Below are 22,385 nucleotides of genomic sequence, written 5' to 3' on the forward strand. Positions count from 1 at the left end.
GGAGTCAAAGCTGGGTTTTCACACTACGCTAGTTGGTAATTTCACACTCCACAACTCTGTAGCTGGGATAATCTGGGTTAGAAATGTCAAAGTGACAAACATTCTGCCTCCAGTCACATCTGCTAACTCAATGGCTGCTGGGGTTTAGGCTCTCTAACCAGGCACTACTTTTAATCTAAAAAAAAAAGAGGAAGAAATGAAGCTACAGGGCAGCCAAGATGAGAGATAATGCATGCATTTGATGGTCCAGATAATGTTCCATCAGTGACATCTTCACTGGGTCATATTTTACATTTCTACACATACTTTATGGCCAATGTTAAGGTATACATACATATGTAATCTCTGTCTGTCAACTCACAGCTAAGAGACACGCAGATATGAGTTGTAAATAAATATTGTGTTTAGACAATTAAAGCCTCTATTGTCAATAAAATGGTGGTAACATGTTGTGATAATTAAGGACGTTTGCTAACATTCAATTGCTGGTCAGTGTAGACTAAACATCTTTACACAGTTAACAGTTCATTTGTAGAAATTCAACTATTGGCACTTTACATTTTTGCTTCAGGAAGCTCTGTATTAATTATCTCATGGTAAATACTAACCCACTGCGAAATTGTAAGTGCATGTGGTCGTTGCATACGGAGGGCCAATATGGCAGCAGTCGGCCTACGTTATTCGTCTTAAGTATGTCAGCACTACATAATAGGAGAGAAAGGTATACCAACGTTTAGTGTCTTTGACAAAGTAAAGCAACCGTGTTTCAAAAAGGGGGCAACTTTTTTTGGGGTGTAATATGAGTTCTATGAATGAAGTTGAAGTGTGTTTGCGGATGATTTGGGTTCCTAAATGAGTCAGCAAAAGTTTCCCAAAATCCTTTTCAAACAGCACTCCTCCTGCGGTACTCGCAGGTCCCTAGACCACACCTGCTGGGTGTACAGAGATTTATAAGTAGCAATTGACAGCAAAGAGTAATGTTGTGACACTAACATGCAGTGTTTCAGAATTTTCTGAATACATAGTACAAAGACATTTTTTTTTTGTCAGGCATTAATAAAAGTCATAAAAACATAGATAAATGAGAACAGTTGTGCCTCTTTGGTTTGTGTTTTGTTGCCAAAAGTTCCATTAGAGTGTAGGTAAACCAGTTAAAGGGACGGGACAGCAGGAATTCAATGACACCTTGTGTTTTTATAGATAAAACTGGAAACTGTCCAGCTTCTAATTGATTGTGAAGTTGCCTTCAGTCCCTTTTTATCACCAAAGCAGGGACTTTAGGAAACCCATTTGATTATATTTGCCTCCCGACTCATCTCTAGACAGATATTTTTAAGCCTCAAAGACATGTGTTTAATGCAGTCAGACCTCTTCTCATGAGAAAAAACAGATTGCCAAACATGAAAGAAACAAAATGAATGTCCCCTTCAGCACGATACACACGGCATGAAAACACTTTCACTTCCCTCTCAGCTGTCCACCACCATAAATAGGAATACAATTCATCATTCAGTGTAGCATGTTGGACTCCAACTACTGAGCTTGTGAATGAAGAACAAAATATGACTGATTGTCACCAATAGGAGCCCTGCCTTCTCTTATTCAGCCCGGAGGCCATCCCAAAGCACGTAACATGAATCTTATGCTATCTCGATAGAAAGGAGGAAAAATAAACAGATTTCATTCTTTGCTTTAAAAAAACCAGCAGAGTGAAACATGGCCTATTTGAAGGAGTAAACGTTTAATCAAAACCATTCGAAACAAAAATCAAAAGCCCACACTTGTATCTCTCCAACTGTGACTGCTATGCAAGCAAACAGTCTTTCACGCAAATTTGGTATACAGATGGAGTGAAGATGTCTCTGTTCAGAGCATATTGTACGCCACTTTTTGTGGTCAAACTACAAAAGAAAGAGCTTACAGAGACTTCAAGTAGCTTACAATGACGCCATGAGAATACTGCTAAAGAGACCGAGATGGAGTAGTGCTAGAGAAATGTTTGTGGCTGCACGAGTCAATACTTTCCAAACTGTTTTTAAGAAATCTCATGTATAAATTCATTTGTCGACCTAATGACTCTGAAAATGAGATCATATTGGTTTTAACCAACATAAGGTTTAGTAGCACACGCTACCAGTCCCAGCTGTGGCGACATTGGTACAGCTGTCTCTTTGTAAGGCATTGCTAGGCCTCTGTACTTCTATTGTTTGTGTATGTCATTTTATGTATTTGTCTATCTGGACCCTGAGTCTGAAATAAAGTGTATCTATCTATGACTCACACTCAAACATATTGCTTGATTTCTCATTTTATCATTCAATGAATACATATTTAATCATTTTTAAACCACTTGGATAAAGCTCTGTAGATATAAAACATTTATGTGGAAACACAAACCACACTTTTTGTATCAGGGCAAATGCTCTGATTGTGTTTAATGACAAATGGAAATGTTGTGGGATGATTGTAAGATGATGTACAGGGCTTGTAAATCAATGATTGCATTTATATCAGGGCTGTACATCCTGATTCAATTCCACCGCTGACATCTCAGCATATTCATATACATTGTGAGGTAGAACTTGTTCCTGAAACCATGAAAGCACAAAAGAAGACCTTGACATGGAAGAAGGTTGATATTTGAGGCTTATTCGACAGGAGCGTCAATGGGAAAAAAAAAAAAAAACTGCTCAACCGGCAGATGTAATGTGGCAAATGTGAGCTGAAGTGAGAAAGACATAGAAGTCTAAAAGAAGACAAATGTGGTTGAATGCCATCACTGGATCAGCATTACAAAGGAAATGGACAGGCAACTCTGAATTGATCAGCTGAATATAAATGAATGCAACACATGAACCATCTATTCATACATGCTGGATGCTTAGATTGCAGTGAGGATAATATGACAATTTATTTACGAATATATGTAAAGATATAAATGAATCACGAGGTGGACACAAAGTACTGCAATTGCAGGGAAGAATCATGCTGCAGATGTTTTTCGACAGAGTATTTTTTTGAAGTAGACTTACCCAGGGGTGAGCCCATGCAGGTGCCTCCGTTCAGGCAGTAGTCTGTGCAGTGGTTGACCTCACAGCGCTCCCCTGAAAAGTCAGGCCAGCAGTAACACCTCCAATCTCCTTTCTCATTGGCTAAGCATCGGCCTCCATTCTCGCAGGGGGGACGGCACAGTTCACCTTCGGAACAGCAAAGCCCATACTGTTTACCGTGCTGCGGTGTGTAGCACTCAATCACATCAACCAGTGCTATGTTGCTAATGTCAGATAGAAACAACCATAGGGGTGAGAACCAGGATATTCAAACAGATGAGCATTAACAGAAACTGCATGCAGGAGGTGGCTTTTATCTACCTCAACACACATCAAATAGTCACAATGTGGTGTGTTTTGGTCCCAGCTATGAGTAACTATGGATGTCTGCTCAAATTGAACATTCATGCTGTGTTTTGATGCGTTCCCAATGCTGTTCAGTGCATATCAAAATCTGATGATCACAACACAAGCCAGGGTTTCCATCATCCACCATTATAAGCGCTGCTAAATCCTCCAACAAGTCATCTTTCTATGGCTTGGAGAAGCAAGAGTAGGCCTACCTGAGATCATGGCATCACCGCAGGTGCCATTGACCAGTACCTTCCCCTCTGGACAGGTACATCTGGCACCAGTTGGGTTGAGCAGACACATGAAATCACAAGACATTCTTAGGCATGGATTTGATCCTGTGGAGGAATAAAACAAAAGAGCCAAGAATATAATCTCTCCGTCTGGCCTGAGATGGGAAAGAGAGGTTTGTTTGTGAAAAGTGTGTTTGCTCTGTCTCAGAGTAAATCTATTTTATTTCAAGTGTTTTAATTCCAGTTTTCAAGAGTGTTATTTTCTCGAAGCCCAGAGAAGCACGAGGCTAAAGCATAATGAATAACATCTCACAGGCCTCTTCTCCAGATTAAATAATCAACGATTGTGAAACGTGTTATGAATTTCCCATTGATTTCCCATTGTCTAATTGATTATCAGCACTCTGAAGTGCTCTTCCCGATGCCGCTTAGAAGCAATGTAAACATGTCATAGAAAAGTACTCAGAATTAATCAAAATTACACACACTTCCACAAAGGTGGGTTGTATTACAATAATAGTAATACTCAGCAGGTGTAAGCTATGAAAAATCACTACTTTACGATTAATGTTTGGAACATGAGAAATCTGTCCAAACTGCAGGTGCACTTCACAAAAAACTGTTTAAAAACTGCATTGACAAAACATATATTATTAGATATATTCAGAGGTAAAGTTGTTTTGTGATGAAATGGTATAATTATGTCTCTGAGTAGTCATTAACGCTTACACAGTATACAGTATATTCTAAGGATAATCAGCGGTCAGATTTTAACGATGAGAGCCCAGAACAAATCTAAATGGTTGTTAAAGTTTTGCTAAAGATATCAGGCCTCCATGTCATATCTTTTTGCAGGCTGTGCACATCTTCTGCCCACAGACTTCGCACTACACGGCTGGCCTAATGAGTCTCTAGGGGAGATGGAACAGCTGCCCTTTAAGTGAAAAACTGAACAAGACTGAGCTGTCTGATGTTCTATAACCATTAACACCAGAGATGTAACAAATAACTCAAGTGTGTCTAGTACATGAAGAAAGTGAGAGGATATGGTTGTATTGATTAACTCAGTCTCAGGAAACAGATGTTTTTCTTTTTTTTAAGTCGCACACCTGAAACAGTAACACGCCTCAATGAGAGCTTCAATGAACCTTAAGAGCTTGCGCTGTTTCTTTATGTAATATTTATCCAATAGGTATCATTTATCATTTCAATATGGTATATTTCTATTCATTTAACAACACTAATTCATTTCCCTTTTAATTATTCATTTTCATGACAATGCATTGTGAATAACAGGAAGATTTGTTCGCACAGTAAACTGATTATTCATAACTAATCATGCACCTATAGAGCTTACCTCTGTGTGCAAAACATTATATAGTGGATTGTCTTTGCGAGCTATACTTGGCATTCACTAAACTGCAGTTGTCTTTGAGTGTTTAATCAAGCTGAACTTGTTCCTCCTCACATTATGTCCTACCTGAAATCCCTAACCACATGTGTTAATTACAAAAACAAGACTTCAAAGACACATTTAAAGAACCAGAGGTAAGTGTTGGTTGACATTTCCATTTTCCCAATATCCTAAATTTTCATTTAGCTTTGTTTGTATGACACTTATGACACGCGAATGAGACGTCACTCAGTCATGAATTATTCACAAACCATATCCTGAAGTCAGCCCAGTAATTGTTTATGATGGCCTTCTATAAACTCTCTCCACATACATCTTGTACAAGTGCACTTTATTGGAATGCTATGAACACAGTAATGTGAATGACTGTTAATATAATTATGAACCGTGGCTTTCTTTGGCTAATACTCTCCAGTTTGTTGGATGACAGGGAGCTTTATGAAAATAGAATTAATACTTTTTACATAACACATAAAAAAGAGACCGATTGTCAAACGAGCTTACCATCTTGCTGTTTGTAACGATGAGAGATCAAAGCATTGGTGGGCTTCTCCATCCCTAAATTCAGAAATTCCACCGACTGTTTGCCGTGCTTGTGAATTTTGAAGACCTCGTGTTTTAATCCAGTTCCGTAGATGTAGTCTTCAAATATATCAATTCTGTATGGTTGGGAAATCCCTGTAAATCCAGCAGAGAAAGCAGCGAACATCAAGAACTGTGGCAGATACAAGAAAGCAAGAACATGCATGTGGGCAGATTGTTCTCAACGCTTTGATATCAAGCTTACCCACAAGCAGTCCTATTGTTGCAATTATTTCATGAAAGGTTGAGGAAACCAAAGTGCAGCAAGAATAGTATGTGTTGAAAAGAGGAAGCTGTGCTTTGTTTTCCAGTTGTTTTACCGTGTCTCTCACTGATTGTAACCAGAGGGTCCGAACCATCCAATCTCATGCTTCCTATCTGTGAGAGCTCAGGATCTGCCCAGTATAATCGCTGGTTGAAATAATCAATGGCCAGCCCTGTGGGAGGATGAAGGAAAGAAATGTATTTACCTGAAAAAAATTACACCGGGCTCATCATGGAGTCCCTCGAAGCAGGAGACCTTCAGGTCAAGATATATGTATGTATGTAGCCGATGAATAGGATGTGGAGACAGAGCTTTTCTTGTTTCTATCTCCCTCTGGATGTTTGCATTCAACATTCGTTTTGCTTGTGTCGAAATAGCATCGTTGATCTATCATCTCTGAATGCTCACATTACAATTTCAAATCAGAGAATCACTTTTGCTTTCTCCCAAAAGTCCGAGTGTATAATCGAGCACCTGGCTGGGACGTTTAAATAGGTTTGCGTTTTTCTTCAGATGATGAATTCCTCTTTCTGTGACCAAGACAGAGCCCGGGTCCCTTGAATTAAAGGAGGCCAAAGCAGCTCTTCAAAACTAGATCAGCACTAAGTGTCTCCCTGTAGACAAACCAACACATTCCGAGTTGCTGTAGAGTATTCCCTTCTTATATATTTTAAAGCTCTGACTTTAAAGCTGCGACTGCACTGGCTGAACCATATATAATATACTGTGCATACGTGGTACGTCTAAACATGTGAATATTCTCTATAGTTAGACAATAGTATATAGGTCAGAACATACTCCGTACTAATACAACTTGACAACACTTGTTCCTATGGGTATACATCCAGCACTACTACTAAAGCATCTACAGTAACGCCACTTAATGAGACAGCCGCTAAAAGCAGGTTTCATCTTTCTTCCACATTTCTTTAGTTGAAAGTGTGAATTTGCTCTCGTGGTTAAAGTATTAGCTAATGAGCCTGTCGGCCAAGTCAATATCTTACAGTGCATTGCATATTCAGTGGCTTGTTATGATGGAATAACGTCTCTGTGTGTGTGTGTATATATATGTGTGTGTATGATATTTATCTAATTATGTTTTCTTTCATACGCTGTATATTTAAGAATTACATTTTCTCTTGTGTTACTCACAAACTATCGCTGCTTCATCAATCTAACGTCGTCAACGTTGAGAGAACCTTCAGCTTATTAACCACATGGACGATCATCTACAATCATTTAACTGACCTCAGAGAGTCCCCTTACAGCACACATTTTCCCTCAAAATGGAAAAGTGTCTTATGTAAGTGTTTTAAAATGACAAAGTATGAAAATTAGGACAGGTGATCAAACATACATGTGAATACATTGACTTCAATGGGAATCAAAGCAGCATGTTCAAATGTAGCTGTCCAATAATGAAAGTATCCTGAGGAGTTTTGATGACCAGCAGCACTATCTAACAAGTGGGCATGTCCTGAACTTACATAAGGCAAGGGGCGACTATGGCTAAGTAGAGAGTAGGGTCGTCCTTCAATCAGAGTGTGAAAGAGTTAGTCTGATAGGCAGGTGGCACTTAGCCCCTGCCTATCAGTGTGTGAATGATGATAAGTAGGGTGAAAGTGCTCTGAGTGGTCAGAAAGACTAGAAAAGCACTTTACAAGTACAGTCCATTTACCATTTACCATGTATGTGTGTGCACATGCCTTTAATGACAACTCTCTTTCCTGCCAATGATTACACACTAGTCCACTGATTTGAAAATGTTTTACGAGAAAGAATGAGTATTCAGCCTCAAGGAACACACGACGAGTGATGAGGATCACTGAATGTTAATATGACTTTGTTTTCACGAAAACTCCACATGGTTCCTTAAAGACACCAACGTAATGAAAGGAAAGAGATCTATAGCAATGTAAGTTAATTATGGACAATAGAATATACCTACCGGTGGGTCTCCTGAGGTTTTTTTCCAAGAGCACTCTGCGCAAGGAGCCATCCATGGCTGATTCCTCTATATGAGAGTGATCACCTATTACGCTCCAGTACATCATACTGCAACAGACACAAGAGAAATGCTGTACCTCCCATTTGCACCATCTTCTTGTAAAATATTTGCAGATAGCATGCATAGAAATGTACCTTTTTACCTAAAATAACATTCATATAGCCTGATAATGTCCAATTGTGTCGCTGCTATTGCAACACATTTGGTGTTTCTCAGCGCAGATTCTTATGAATCCATCTTTATTTGCCAGGTGACAAAGTATTATACGATGATGCGGCAGATGAGAACATTCGCAAAGCCTCAAGATTCATTGTGGGAGTGATGTATCACAACTAAATGTGGGTGTGGCAGCCTTGTTATTGTCGGAGGGCACCGTTGATTGAGCTGCTGTGAATAACAGTAAGCGATGTAATAATAACTGATTATGCCACTTCCACTGCAGTGGAGTAATTAATGGAATGTTTACATTTCCAATGACCATTAAGAAAAGGTTAATAGATGACATTTTCCAAGTAACTCCTTTCCTTATGTATTGAAAATGTATCCTCTCATAACAAGTGCACAGAAAAAGGTCCATATCTTAATGTTTTTGTCAATCTTTGATTTAGCATCTCACTCACATCTCACTCACAATAAAATGATTGTATTATGAGGCAACAGCGGGGGATGTTTGGCAAGACATGTTGCCTAATTGTTGATTGGAGTGATAAACTCCATGGTAGGGAGCAAAAACTACATCCCAGATCTACTGTATCAGAATGCTTATAATAAAACCCCGCTGTGCACAACTTACCCTCTGGCTGGGTTCACAGCGATGGCGTATGGCTCTCCTGCTATGTCAGTAATCAAGCGGGTGCAATTTGGTCCCTTTAGTTGCCCCACATTTATGGAATATCGTAATTTAGTCCAGTGGGCTGTGTAATAGCTGAACCAGTGCATCCGAGAGTGATCGGTCCAATAGATGTTGCCTGTGATCCAGTCGGCAGAGACGTCTCTGGGTCGACGGAAGTCTGAACACTGCAACCAAGAATAACCGCAAATTCAGGTGCTCTATTCGACATTTGTGCATACAATCATCCAGAGTTGTGTCGCAAAAAAGGCATAGCAGAGACACATTTTTTAGAGTGTAGTATCCACCATGTGAAACAACTTAACATGTTGTTTTATCACCTTTTAATAGATTTGTATAAACAAGCATGCTCTTTGATTCACTCAACCCATACTTTCTCAACCTTTGAGTTGAGAAAATATGCAACAGACGCAAAACTGTGACGCTTGAACAAACAAGAAGGACACACATTAGATATACTTACAATGTTTCTGACATTTGTTTTAGTTTGACTTCTTTCTAGATTGTCTTTGTAAAAAATTCCACCGGGGTTAAATTGGGTAGCCCAGATAAAGTTTTGGTGGTGAAACAGAACATCCATCCCAATAATGCGGGCATTGTCCTCGATGTGAGTGAGCAGTTTGTGTCCGTGGCTCTGGTTAAATGGATACACAAAACTTCGGATTTCAGTGTCATTAGCGATGTAGAGCACTCGATCTTCTGGTCCTGCCCGGTGAGTTGTTAATATGTAAAAAAAGAAAAGAAAAGTAAATTGGCGAAATTCCATCTTGGACAACAATAAAAACACAGTGCATACAAATACAGTATACCATTTTACTCATTTTACAATGCGGTCATATCACCAAACTAGCATGTATGCAGAGTACACTAAAGGATATTTGATATTAAACTTCAGGATCATACCTTTTGCTATGCAGTTGCCATTGATATCCTTGTAATTTCGGTCACATGTGCACTTAAAAGATCCTTTAGTGTTTGTGCAGTAATGAGGACATGAGTCGAACTGTAGGCATTCATTTATCTCTGGAGAAAAAAAGAAAAGATAGAGTGATTTAATCAGGAACAGGTTGCTTTAGAAAACAATTTATACTCTTCATTATTGCTGAGACACTTTATACACATTGAGAGATGATGGGGAATACATGACAAATACTTTCCAGCTCAGAGGAGTCATATTATGTAACATGCATTCTTTTGTAGATTATTAACATTTAATGATAGTTTTGACTGGCGCTTAATGCTATGGGGGACTGTGGGTCTTTGTGTCCTGTGCTCTCCACATAACGGGGAAGACTGACAGTTTATTGTCCATTTTCACCATTTTCATTGCTGAGAACTGGCATGTTTGTTCTTAGCAGATATATTTTACTTTTTAATATTAGTCATTTATAATGAAACCTCAATATTTATTACATTATATAATGAATCCTGACAGTATTTGCAACTTAATTATCCTTGTATCTTAACCTGGCAGATCTAAAGAAAATAAATTGTTAACACAGACCAGTGGAAAATGTTGCTGTTACCGTTAAATGTTTCAATGGGGGAAAAAAAAGAATAAAACTGATTATACATTACCTTCACATTGGCCTGTCTGTTGGTTCCTCTGAAAGCCAGGCTTGCACTGGCATATAGCAGTAGCATTTGTTTGGTTGCAAATGGCATCCTCTCCACATGGACTTGTTTTCTTTTCACATACATCTCCACTGGAAGCTACAAATAAAGACAGGACTTTGATTACACCAGTCCTCTGCTTCTTAGATACCTGCTGTGTGTTTCTTTTGATGTGCAAAAGCAGAAAGGGCAGCATCTTCTTTCATATAGTACACAGTATACAATATATTACCATAACTAACAAAATATCACATCTAAAATGAGATTGCTATACTTCTTGATAACATCATTGGTGACATTTGGAACTTTCATCTCTTCCGAAAACGCTCCTTTGATCTGTTTGCTCGAGTCAACTGGTGCTGTACTTACAGGCCTTGCAGTCTTGCTCGTCTGATCCGCCATCGCCGCAGTCACTGAAGAGATCGCACTGCAGCTGGACTGGGATGCAGCGTTGGTTACTGCAGGTGAACTCCGTCTTCCCACAGGGCCGAGGTCTTCCGGCCATCACCTCTGCTTCAGTACACACAGTTTCGGATGAGAAGACAACAACAACAAAAAATCAAAACCTAACTCGTGCAGTACAAAATATTCAAATGTAAAAAATCACAGAGACAGCTGTTGCTAATTCTTTATCCTAAAAAAATGTTGAATTACTTTGCACATTTTGTTTCTGATCATTCGCTTACTTGAATTAACGGTAGTTTTCCTCTATCCGAGCGAAATATACCAAAGAAGAAGGAGAGTTTGAAGGAAGTGAAAGAACAAAATGCGGCGACACAGAGGGAACAGTGGGATTAAGGTGAGATTGAAAGGATGGATGGAGGGACGAAGAACACAATGGTGAGAGGTAATGGAGTGAGGTAAGAGATGGATGGATGTATCAATGGAATCAGAGAGGAAGATGAATTGAGGACAGAAGGAATGAAAGAGTGAAGGATGAGGGAAGTGATTTGTCCCTTCCTTTCCTGTCTGCTCGGTGTGATCGTCACACCAGGCTTGAGTTGGGGAAACGCGTCAGGAGACTAAAAGAGGGTCGGCAGCTGTTATGCCGTCAGGCATACCAGAGAAGATAAAAAGCCATTTTCAACATAAAATCCCACCCAAATAAAACAAAACAATGTTAACTACACCAAACGTTTTACAAGGCAGCCTGTGAGGTGATAATTTGGTATAAATACATATTGGTATGAAAATAAATGTTAAATCCTAAATCTTTTCCATAATTTCCAACTGTGCTGGATTGTATTGACGTGGTGAGTGTTTTATATTATACACCAAAGGGTCGTAAGTAAGAAGGTCATACGATAAATGTGAGTGATAAACAAGTTAGAAAAGAATAATGTGTGTTCTGTGAGTTAAGCAAGTTGAGACAGAAAAATCACTTTTATTCTAAATTTCAACTCGTAGAAAATTTGATATGGGGTCGCAAGTAAACACAGCTTCTTTTCAGGGGTCATGAGCTAAAAACAGTTGGGAGCCACTGATTTGGAGTTCACTATTAAGGTTTGTATGTCATTTCCTGTCTCCGTTTAAAAACCGTGGTCATAGGTTGCCAAAGTTCTGTCCCAGCCCCAGTTCATATTTTAAGCTGTTCTCTTTGCACCTCTGTGGGTCAAGAACAAGTGCATCAAGGGAGCATGGTTATCAAATAATACAAAAAGACAATAACTTTAATTGTATTTTCACATAAAAGCTTTTAAATCACATCTCTATTGGTGCATTTTGTGCTCACCACACTCGTCTTCATCCGAGTTGTCACCACAGTCATCGACTTTGTTGCAGACTTGGTCTGTACGCAGACACACATGATCATTTCTGCAACGGAATGGCCTTGTAGGAGGGCAGGGAAGCTTTGCTGGAGATGAAAAGACACAAAAAGTTAATAGATATGTCTTTCAAAAAAAAAAAAAAAAAACTGCGTGCATTCTTGTATGAAAAGACAATGACATTTTCTCTCTTGGAAAATAGAATAGTAGTGGTTTATAAAAACTGTTTTCAAAGGAAAGCATTGTGAGTGACACTTTCAACCCACCACACATGTCTAAGTCTTCATCAGAGTTATCTCCACAGTCGTCCTTGCCGTCACACACCCACGTGTGGAGTTTGCATAAGGTGTTGTTGCAAATTAACTCATCAGCCCGGCAGAAGAAAGCACCTGCAATTACAGAAATAAGTCTTTCAACACTCTACCCAAGGTAGTGCATTCAGGGTTGTAGAAGATATGACTCAGAAATTGTCTATGACAAGATTGAATGAAATATCATTTAACATGATCCAGAGAGCCCTGAATCATTTTGCCTCACAAATCGAAATCGATTAAACTCATCTCAAATCTTTCATTCTCATTGTATTTAAAATCCCTACCACTGCCACATGCTGTCAACTTACCTTCCAGATATTATTCTCTATTGCTGTCTCCTTTATATGAAATACTTTGAAACGGTTCACATGACTCATCTGTTATATAATACTATACGCAGTGTTAAGACTTGAGCTAGCATAGTAGAATCCCTCCCCCCCCCCCCCGCTATATGATGAAAAATATCAGTCTTCAAAAACACAACACAACACACAAACACACTCATGCGAGGTCACACTCATACCGACCCTGGCTGCAGTTTTCCTCATCACTGTGGTCCATGCAGTCCAACACGTCATCGCAGCGCCAGCGCCGAGGGATGCAGTGGGCACGATTGAGGCAGAGAAACTCATCTTCTCTGCACTCCTTTACACAGCCAGTCTGTCAGCAAAGGAACACAGCAAAATCACCACAAATGTCCATTCTAGTAATGTTGTCAGCTGCAATCAGAAGACACCAAAACAAATACATGTACTCTTTTGGTTGCTTTTTTTTTTTTTTTTTGAAATCTTGTGAAGCTGCACTGACCTCATCTGAGCCATCCAGACAGTTGTCATGTCCATCACACCGCAGGCTGGCTGACACGCACCCTCCGCTGGCACACACGTACTCATTCACGGAACATGAAGGGGCTACTGGAGAACGGCAAAGCATATCAGTCAACATCGTGCCTGTTCTCAACTAGAGATCCCTCAGCTGAGACATTTTCAGTTTACTGTTCTATGAAGAAGTGGAAAACTCCACATGAAGCTAGGGCTTCAGTATGATGATGTCCCGCAGGTCTAAGAGGTGATACCACTTTCTGCTAAAAACAACATGCGTCACAGTTTGTGGCCGGTAATAAACAGCGGGAGTGAAGCCATTTCTACTTGTTAAATCCGAACATGAGAACATTTCTGAAAATCAGTGTTACATTTTCTAAGTCTTGCGTTTGAATGTATACTGCACACAGTATCTTAAGGACAGGATGTGATAACTTCTTCAAGCCAGTCCTTCTGAGTTCATGTGGTACGATAATAAGGTCAATGTTAAAAGCTATGCTTATGAAATAATGTATACTTTCTGTTATATTCACATTCTAACATCGATTAGAAAACGTTTTTAATATTTGTCACGATTGACGTTGACAAGATAACCTCTTCCTTCAGCCATAACGGAAAAAATTATATGACTGATTGTATGAACTCCACTCTTATAAAAAAGAAAAATATCTATATATTCCAGAAAACACAATGTTTAGAAACAGGCAATGTACAAGTACAAGTCAGTACACCATATACAATTCCTTTAAAAAAAACTAGAGGACATTCGTTTTGCACCTGTCTCCTGGCAGTTTTTCTCATCTTCCCCCATCTTGCAGTCTTCTTGGCCATCACACAGCCACTTCAATGAGATGCAGAGGTTGTTGTGACACTGAAACTGGTCATCCGCACAGCGTGCCTCACAGCCTTTCTGTAAACACATACAGTAAAGAAATAACATAACTATAAGGTAGATAATCCCCTTTATAATGAGCTTGTTATACAGTGCTCGTTATTTGTTTTCGAAGACAGCACTTTATATCTGAGAAATATCACTGAAGGCACCACTGATGACGCAACTGTTCTATCCACAAGGCAGGGTTCACTGTTCATTGTCTGAGGACTTCAGGGCTTGAAAAAGGTTGAATAGGTGAAAAGGCCCTTGTGCTCTCAGTGATGGACTGTAAACATCTTTTTTAAAGTTGAATTGCTTTAGGGCCTGGGCCAGTAGCCTCTCAGAGAATGTTTAATGTATTATGCACTTTACTATCCACTCACAACATACCAAGGAGGTTCATGACATAGTGGGTTCAGTGTGAATACAACCAAATTATGTGACATTGATCTTCCTACTATAAACATGCACCACTTTAATATAGATAAAGAAAAATGCTGTAATATCTCAAATATTTGGACTTTAACATACAGACTTTTGGTGACTGAACAAATCAGCAAGAAAATGACTCCTGTAAAAACAAAACATGTTCCAAATATATAAAAATAATTTTGCTTTAATACAGGAAAAAATAATCGAATCTATATATTCCAGTAATCTTCCATGCTCTCAGATAAATATGGGCAGTTCAAACTATAACAGGGTGGACAATCTACTCCATGATGGCCACTATGAATAACTGCATTTATTAATCACTGGGTATTCTAATGCTGATTGAAAGGTGACTTTCTTTCCTACAGACTATTTGCCTGCAATGACCCAGACAGTATAATTAGGGTTGCACTGCTTTGCATGGAGTAGGACTACATGTAAAAATAAATGCTGTGCAAATGTTGAACAGAGCAATACGTTAACAAGAATAATGAATCGTAATAATAAGCCTTTGTCCTTGAATTATGCATTGCACTGCATCATTACCACTGATTGAGTATTTTTTTTATGAATCCTGCAAAAAAATGTCTTAACACCATACAATGCATTGATAAAGGCACATTTAAGGCAATTTCTTCACATATTACGAGAGCGTAAAATCACAATGTCAATTTGAAGGTTGGTAAATTAAGATATTCAAGCATATTTATGAACTAAACGAGCACTCTTTGTTTTGCTGAAAGGCTTGGGGGATTAGCATTTTCAGAAGCAACGAAACACAAGGTATTTCACGCAGTAATGTACTTGAAGGGACAATAACTCACACACAATCGCAGGGATATTTTCTTTCCAGCATTGTTGGAATATAGCGACCGTGACGAGTAGATTTGGATCAACACAATGATATGTGTAAGGAATGGGATTATTTTCTTTGCAGGAGGCAATATGCTTGTCCAATTTAATCTCCCTTTCCGATTGGGATATTTAGTCTGTGCTTGAGCTGCAAGCTCAGATACTAACACACATTTTCAAGAGATCAATTAAAGACTACACCGACTTATTCTTAATATAGCGTCTTGCTAATATCTGTGCCTCATGTGGGTTTACCTTCCTCTTTGATTCATAAGTAAGTGGTACACATATACAAACACTGGCCTCATCTGAATTATCCAGGCAGTCATAGTCTCCATCACAGCGGAATCGGGAGGAGATGCAGTCTCCGTTAGCGCAGGCAAAGTCCTTGTGGTTGCAGGTGACTGGCTCTACGTTGAGAAAAACAGACACAAAATCTTGCCAGACTGTTTCATCTTCCAGCGGTATACATAACAAACGTACATCCCCTGATGCAGTAATCGGCCAAACGTTCAGTCTTGGCAAAACCATCATTTTAGCTAATTAGGAGTCATTTTGTATTAGAAGTGAAGAAACTGGCAAAGCTGATCAAGATGTAAATACATTCATTGCGGCTCTCACAATGGAGGGGGGGGGGCGACATACTTCCTGAAGCCAAAAAGCTTGTATCTGCCATTTAGTGCAAGTCTGTCCCCGAGGACAATATTAGGACGCAGCTAAACAGCTGCATCAGATCCAATGTCTGGGCCCTCCCCTTGTTATCATGGACTGTTAGCTCACGCAGTGTGTGTGTTATGAGTTGTGCTGCAAAATAAATTCCCAGCAGGCATTGCAGCAAAATCGGATTTGCAGCCTCTCCACTGTCTGCTGGTCCACCTGCTTAATTATTTGCCGTCCAACACTTGACTGGCTTTTATTTGCATCTCAAGTGACATTAATAGGTATGGGGAATAATCATCTTATAAACCACGCAAATGATGCACACTCAGCAAAACAAATTCTCTCTCTCTCTCTCACACACACACACGCACACACATGAACACACAAATGCAACAGGGACTTAATTGCACATAAGATATGCAATTTAACAAGGTGGGCTACCAGTGTCATTTCATGAGTAAATACAAGTTTTCTTCTAAAAGTGGTGATGAAATATCCAAACAAAGGGGAATATTAGTTTGGAGCATTACAGAGAAGAGATGATATCAAGAGCTCAGGAGTCTGAGCCTCATATTATGCTCAGAGAAACAGCACGGATAATAAAAGAATGCTTGAAAGAAAGAGTTGAGCACGGCTGAGTCGATAGTGGGAAGAGTCACCCAAGGTGTATAGATACAAGGGCGTGTGTGTGTGTGTGTGCGTGTGTGTGTGTGTGTGTGAAAGAGAGAGAGAGGTGGTTTGATAGTGGGAGGGGCACTCGGGTGTCTTCGGAGAAGTCCAATTCTTCACTGCCTAAGAGCGTGTAAAAAGATCAACAGTGTATATAAGCGAACAAACTGAGCTGCCAGAAAGTGAGGAGTCAGGTACTCACTGCAGTTCTCCTCGTCTGAGTTGTCTCCACAGTCATTCTGGCTGTCACACCTCCAGTGGTCTGGGATGCAGTTGTTATTCTCGCAGCGGAATTCATGAGGTCCACAGGTCTTTTCATCTTTTTCATCAGGAGCAAACAAACACGAAGATGAAAATGGCTTCAAAGAGCATGAATATTAATAGTGTGCTAGCTATCATATTTTCTACGTGTAGTAATCATCGTTTCCTCAGGGTTTCCCTAAGCAAGTCTGACACCGAGTTCAAAACACAGTGTGCACCCCTGGAGGCTAACACACCGTAAGATGAAATACCTGACTGTGCTACCAATCATCCTCAACAGAATTTGTGACAGGAAGTTGGCAAAATTGAACTTTCTTCAGGAAAACATCCAAGAGAATTACAGAACACAACAACAGCTGAAGCATTTGATTCTGGCTCTGTTATCCGCACCCAAACTGTGTTTCTGATTTAGTGTCCCGTCACTGCCAACAAGTACCAGTGCATATGGTAGTGATGTGTTGACAGCAGCTGAGATGAAATGTCTGGCTATCAGCTTGTGTCACTTCTTTGTCTTTAATGTTACTGATTTTAGTAAGTATTATTTAAAATGCCCAAAGTGACACTGGTTTTCACAGATTTCTTCTTGGGATGCTCATACAACTTTTTAATACAGAAAAACCAAAATGATGAGTGAAACAAGAATGAATCATCTTATGCACACGGTGTGAACATAGTGGATCCAGGATCCAGGCTACAAAATGTCAATGACACAATTCAGAGTCAACTATGGTCCTGAAGTATTGCAGTATTAAATGGGGCATTCCAGTGTTAAACATTAATGGGCAGAATTATCCAACATATTTGCATTTATTTCACAGAGAACAGATGCTTTGATATTTGCTCCAGCAACAATTCCTCAGAATGGGTTTTCAAAGTCAAACCGAGAGCTTCCTTTTAAAAAGTCATTTCAGTGCAGACATCATCAGGGATAATGGCCAAGGTAACGCTGTTCTCAGTTAGGGAAGAGATGCGTCAACAGAGGAGGGTGGCAGATTCTGCCTGGATCTCTTTCCAACATGACAGCAGGAGGAGAGAATCAGGAGGGAAAGCTGAGAGCAGCAGCGGAGGACACAAGGCAGCAATTCATTAGGAAGCAGCTCAGTCAGTCACTAGCAGCTCATAAAAGACGTGACGCTGGAAAAAAACGAAACAATATTTCCTCTCTAAGTCAGAGCTCATTACGGCGCTAACAAGCAAAACTTCCTTAAACAGTCTGAGGTAATGCAAATTAGAAAATAAGATGGCTATAGAGCGGCACTGTCTCCTTTGAGTGAGCGTAAGTGGTGAGAACTTTATAGGTGATGGAAAAACCCGATGACACAAACTGCAGCTAATGCAGTTTGAGGGGCTGAAGTCAAACATCAGTAAACTACACGAAAGCAGCAGCATGACACCAACCTAAAATCACAAAGGCATCTATTGAGAGGAGCTGTGACTTATCAAACATTAAAGCATGAATATTCTTTTAATAATACTCAAATTGAGATGTTGTACAACGACACATATGCTGATAGGACTAGTAATAGTTCATATTCTTCAGATGTCACACCTATAAATAGAAAACAGCTGGCCCACGCACACCGGGGGATGATCTGTCCCCTGCCTGTGCAGGCATACATTGTGAAAAAAGTCCCATCGTGTAACTAGACTTTACTATGAAGAAAGTGCATGTTAAAAATATGATACTGTGCATTATGACCGACTTCATGACTGGAGATACTATGTATTCGATCTCTTTGCCAGGAACATTTTAAAATTCTGTGTGGTAAAACTTTGCATTCTTGTCCTGAATCGAAGAACTCTGGCTCTCCGCAAAGGCATGTCAAGCAGATATAATCCAGGTGCATAGTGCTGGAAAAGTTCCCAAGCTGCCCTACCTTAGTAATTATGGCTTTTGTGTGTCTAAGGTCAGCATTTAAGACTGACAGCTGCTAAAAATGCCAGGCAAACGGAGATCATAATGTTGAGCTCTTACTGAAGAAAGGCACAGCCTGTCCTTCAGGGCATTCTCCCTCAGCACATCATCAGACAGGCGGTGAGAACACATAGAAGTACCAGAGTGAAGCCAAGTGTAAAACGAATTCAGATTAAATCAGATTCTTCTCCCCTTTAACCGAAAAACAAGGGAAGTGGTGTGATTTATGGTGAAGTGGGTTTCAACAACTTACCGCAATTAGCCTCGTCTGACCCGTCTGCGCAGTCGGGGTCCTCGTCACAAACCCAGAGTTTGGAGATGCAGTGCATGGAGGCCTTGCACTGGAACTGGTCTGGCGAGCAGGTGCTTTCAGCTGTAGGCAGAGAGACAGGCAGTGTGTTTAGGGTGGTAGGAATGACCCGAGTGATCCGAGTGTTCATAAAAACTACAGTGATATAAGAACCAGTGAGGCAGCTATTCATTTCTCCAAAAAGCCTCGCATACCTTTACAGCCTGTTATTATAGCAAGTAGCTGCTTGTTATGAAACCTCACATTGTTTCAGATAGCATTTTAATTTCAGTGGTGCAGTGCTCATTACAAAAGTGCATTCAAAACCACATCCAATCATTGCGGAAGTCTAAGAAGGGGTGAAGTGATTAGCTTCACTTTAATTAAAGCCATTTTTTTCTAAGGCTCTTTCTCCTCCTTACTTTCTTGCATTCTCCCCCCCCCCACACTCTGATCCCGCTTGCAATCACATGCAAGACAAATGCAGCAGCCTAAAAGACTGGGTGTGATATGTGGTGATATTCTAGTGAGTTACATCATGGCAAAGATAATCTCTTCTTATCCTCTGTGCGATTAATATCGAATCCCTTTTCACAGAAACAAGGGCTTCCTTTGGAATTCTTGATATTGCTACGTAATGATAATGTCGCCATATAGTCTGTCCGAACACATTAATAAATTAAATATGTCAAAAAAAAGACAATTTAGATAATTTATCTGATTCCACTAGATTAGATCTTGACTTTTATTTTGTTATTTATCTGCAATGTCGGGGCAGACTGATCAAACGGAGGATACATTCATTAACTAACGGGGATAAAAGCTCAGTAAAGCCATTTCTAAGACAATGAATCCTTAAAGTAATAATGCAGTGCCTTACGGCAGTCTGTCTCATCCTCTCCGTCTCCACAGTCGTCCTGACCGTTGCAGCGCAGGTTAAGAGGGATGCATTTCTGTTTCCTGGTGCACTTGAACTGGCCTGACAGACAGATGTATGTCTCTGAAAGAGAAAAAGGGCAGGAGCAGCATCAATAAGAGATGTTAGGAGTCCAAACAAAGCTAAGCATCTAAACTATTATTACTGACTAAGAGTCAACCTATAATAGAGCCGGTTTATGAAAACTCTTACATTTACTGTTTAAGGTTTTGTAAACACACAGTGTCTGCTAATGAAGCATTTTACATTTGCTGTTTGTATTGAGTAAATAGAAGTCAATGAAAATGAATTACTAAAAATTATCTTGATTCACTTTCTGGTGATCAACAAATGAATTCATCGACTAATTGTTTCAGCACTAAATAGTAGCTACCATCGACAGAAAAACAACAACAACGTAACGCCGCACTGGACACACGGTTTAATAGGATAATAAGTGAGAATCGGCAGAGTTATCAGCAAGAAGCAATGAATGACAAACAGTTAAAAACATCCTCTTAGATGTTGCATCCTTACCACAGTTAGCTTCGTCTGAGTTGTCGCCACAGTCGTTCTCACCATCACAGATGAAAGGAGGAAGAGCACAGAGGCCAGTACCGCACTGAAAACGCCCAGGTTGACATTTGAATTCAGCTGTTGGGAAAAACAAATCATAACTATATATCAGGGTTTATGCTCTAAAGGTTCAATCAGAGATCATATAAATCCTTACTGAGCATTGTGTAAATGCTGTTAAATGCTAAATATATAAAACAACAGTGACAACAAACGGACATTTAATTGAAAGTAGAAAAGACTCGATTCAATTTTAATATCCCTCAAAGCTCACCAAAAACAGGAGTTGACTAGTTCTGGTTTACAGTAGTACTATTTTAAAGCCAGCCTTTGAATAACATCGCACTCACGGCAGTCAGTAGGTTCATCTGATCCATCCCCACAGTCGTCCACCGTGTCACACTTCCACCAGAAAGGGATACACTCATCTGTCCCGCAGCGAAACTATTAGTGACCCAGACAAATATTTAAAAAAACACTGAATTTGGAGCCAACATTAATATTTGACTCTCCTTTTAAGGTCAACTTTCTTCAAAGCCAAAGTCAAAATCAATACACAACCATTTCCTAGAACCTACCGTACATGCCAGAAGAGGAAAGCGTACGAGAGTAAAGCAATTTGCCCTTCGGGGGAAAAGTACTGATCAGAATATAACAGCATCACCGTGGTAAAACTAAACTTAGAAGTGGGAGGAGAGATGGCTGACCTGACTAGAAGTGCAGTTGGAGAGGCAGGTCTTATTGTCAGCAGCCAAGTAAAAATTAGTCGGACAGGCACATTTGTGTTCTCCGCCGGGGGACAGAAGACACAAGTGGCTGCATCCTCCGTTTGCAATCTGACACTGGTGCTTGGGTACTGTACAGAAGGACAGAAGTACATAGCTGAGTTCATACTGTGAAACACAAATCATTTCCTTCACAAACTACAACAACTGCTCGGCATGAGAGGATAGAATGAACATGGGTGCCAGATGGACTTCATACCTTCAGGCTGGCGCAGGGAGTGGTAGACCTTGATGGATTTGATGGCTTGCCAGGAGTTGAGGAGCTCCATCCCTTGAGCGCCAGTCGTCTTATGAGCACGTCGTAGTGATTTGGACTTCCCATCCGTCCAATAGACAAAGTCCTCAAACAAAGTCAGAGCCATTACCCCTTGGATGTGATCATTAGATACTGGAAAGGGAAAAAAATGGCCGTGGTAAGCTTCAATTAAATTCTAATTATACCCCTATACCATATTTATACCATATTTATCGACAACACAATTTAAAAGTCAGATTTAGAGCAAGTAGAGCTTTGTGCTAAGCTAACCAGCTGCTGGCTCCAACTTCTCATTAAACAGATATGGCTTGGTAATCAAAGTGTATTTGCCCGAAAATGTCAAACTCTTCTTTCAACATCGTCAACACCTTAGTCCCACCTTTGCGTCTTTGGGTGCCATCCATGTTGGCAAGCAGGATGTGGTTGTCGTCTGCCCAGTAGAGCCTCTTGTTGGTGTAATCGATAGTGAGAGCAGTGGGGCTATAGATCTCTTTGTCAATGATAACCGTTTGCCCTCGGCCATCCATGCCAATGCGCCCAATGTGAGGTGGTTCACAGCAGTCTACCCAGAACACGTACCTAGTCAGAAGTACAGCACAGTTCAAAGAGCTATATACTTTAGCAGGCAAACG

At 40.0% G+C, this 22,385-nt stretch overlaps 1 protein-coding gene across 1 annotated transcript in view; it reads right to left on the reverse strand.

Annotated features, from left to right (window-relative positions):
* The window catches only part of lrp1bb (low density lipoprotein receptor-related protein 1Bb), a 230,752-nt gene that overhangs the window by 11,860 nt on the left and 196,507 nt on the right, over nt 1-22,385 (reverse strand). The window contains exons 59-82 of the mRNA XM_076109566.1: nt 22,133-22,332; nt 21,697-21,885; nt 21,420-21,568; nt 21,063-21,156; nt 20,674-20,790; nt 20,101-20,220; nt 19,185-19,304; nt 16,958-17,074; nt 15,730-15,836; nt 14,046-14,178; nt 13,255-13,361; nt 12,975-13,107; nt 12,400-12,522; nt 12,100-12,222; nt 10,737-10,877; nt 10,332-10,466; nt 9,657-9,776; nt 9,217-9,458; nt 8,697-8,920; nt 7,844-7,950; nt 5,951-6,067; nt 5,553-5,726; nt 3,614-3,739; nt 3,033-3,197 (exon numbers count right to left, since the gene is read on the reverse strand). Coding sequence (XP_075965681.1) covers nt 3,033-3,197; nt 3,614-3,739; nt 5,553-5,726; nt 5,951-6,067; nt 7,844-7,950; nt 8,697-8,920; nt 9,217-9,458; nt 9,657-9,776; nt 10,332-10,466; nt 10,737-10,877; nt 12,100-12,222; nt 12,400-12,522; nt 12,975-13,107; nt 13,255-13,361; nt 14,046-14,178; nt 15,730-15,836; nt 16,958-17,074; nt 19,185-19,304; nt 20,101-20,220; nt 20,674-20,790; nt 21,063-21,156; nt 21,420-21,568; nt 21,697-21,885; nt 22,133-22,332 — 3,383 coding nt within the window. The remainder of the gene's footprint in view (nt 1-3,032; nt 3,198-3,613; nt 3,740-5,552; nt 5,727-5,950; nt 6,068-7,843; nt 7,951-8,696; nt 8,921-9,216; nt 9,459-9,656; nt 9,777-10,331; nt 10,467-10,736; nt 10,878-12,099; nt 12,223-12,399; nt 12,523-12,974; nt 13,108-13,254; nt 13,362-14,045; nt 14,179-15,729; nt 15,837-16,957; nt 17,075-19,184; nt 19,305-20,100; nt 20,221-20,673; nt 20,791-21,062; nt 21,157-21,419; nt 21,569-21,696; nt 21,886-22,132; nt 22,333-22,385) is intronic.

This window comes from Anarhichas minor, unplaced genomic scaffold (genome assembly GCF_050575085.1).
Source record: "Anarhichas minor isolate MPS153535 unplaced genomic scaffold, ASM5057508v1 ptg000004l, whole genome shotgun sequence".
Taxonomy (NCBI): Eukaryota; Metazoa; Chordata; class Actinopteri; order Perciformes; family Anarhichadidae; genus Anarhichas; species Anarhichas minor.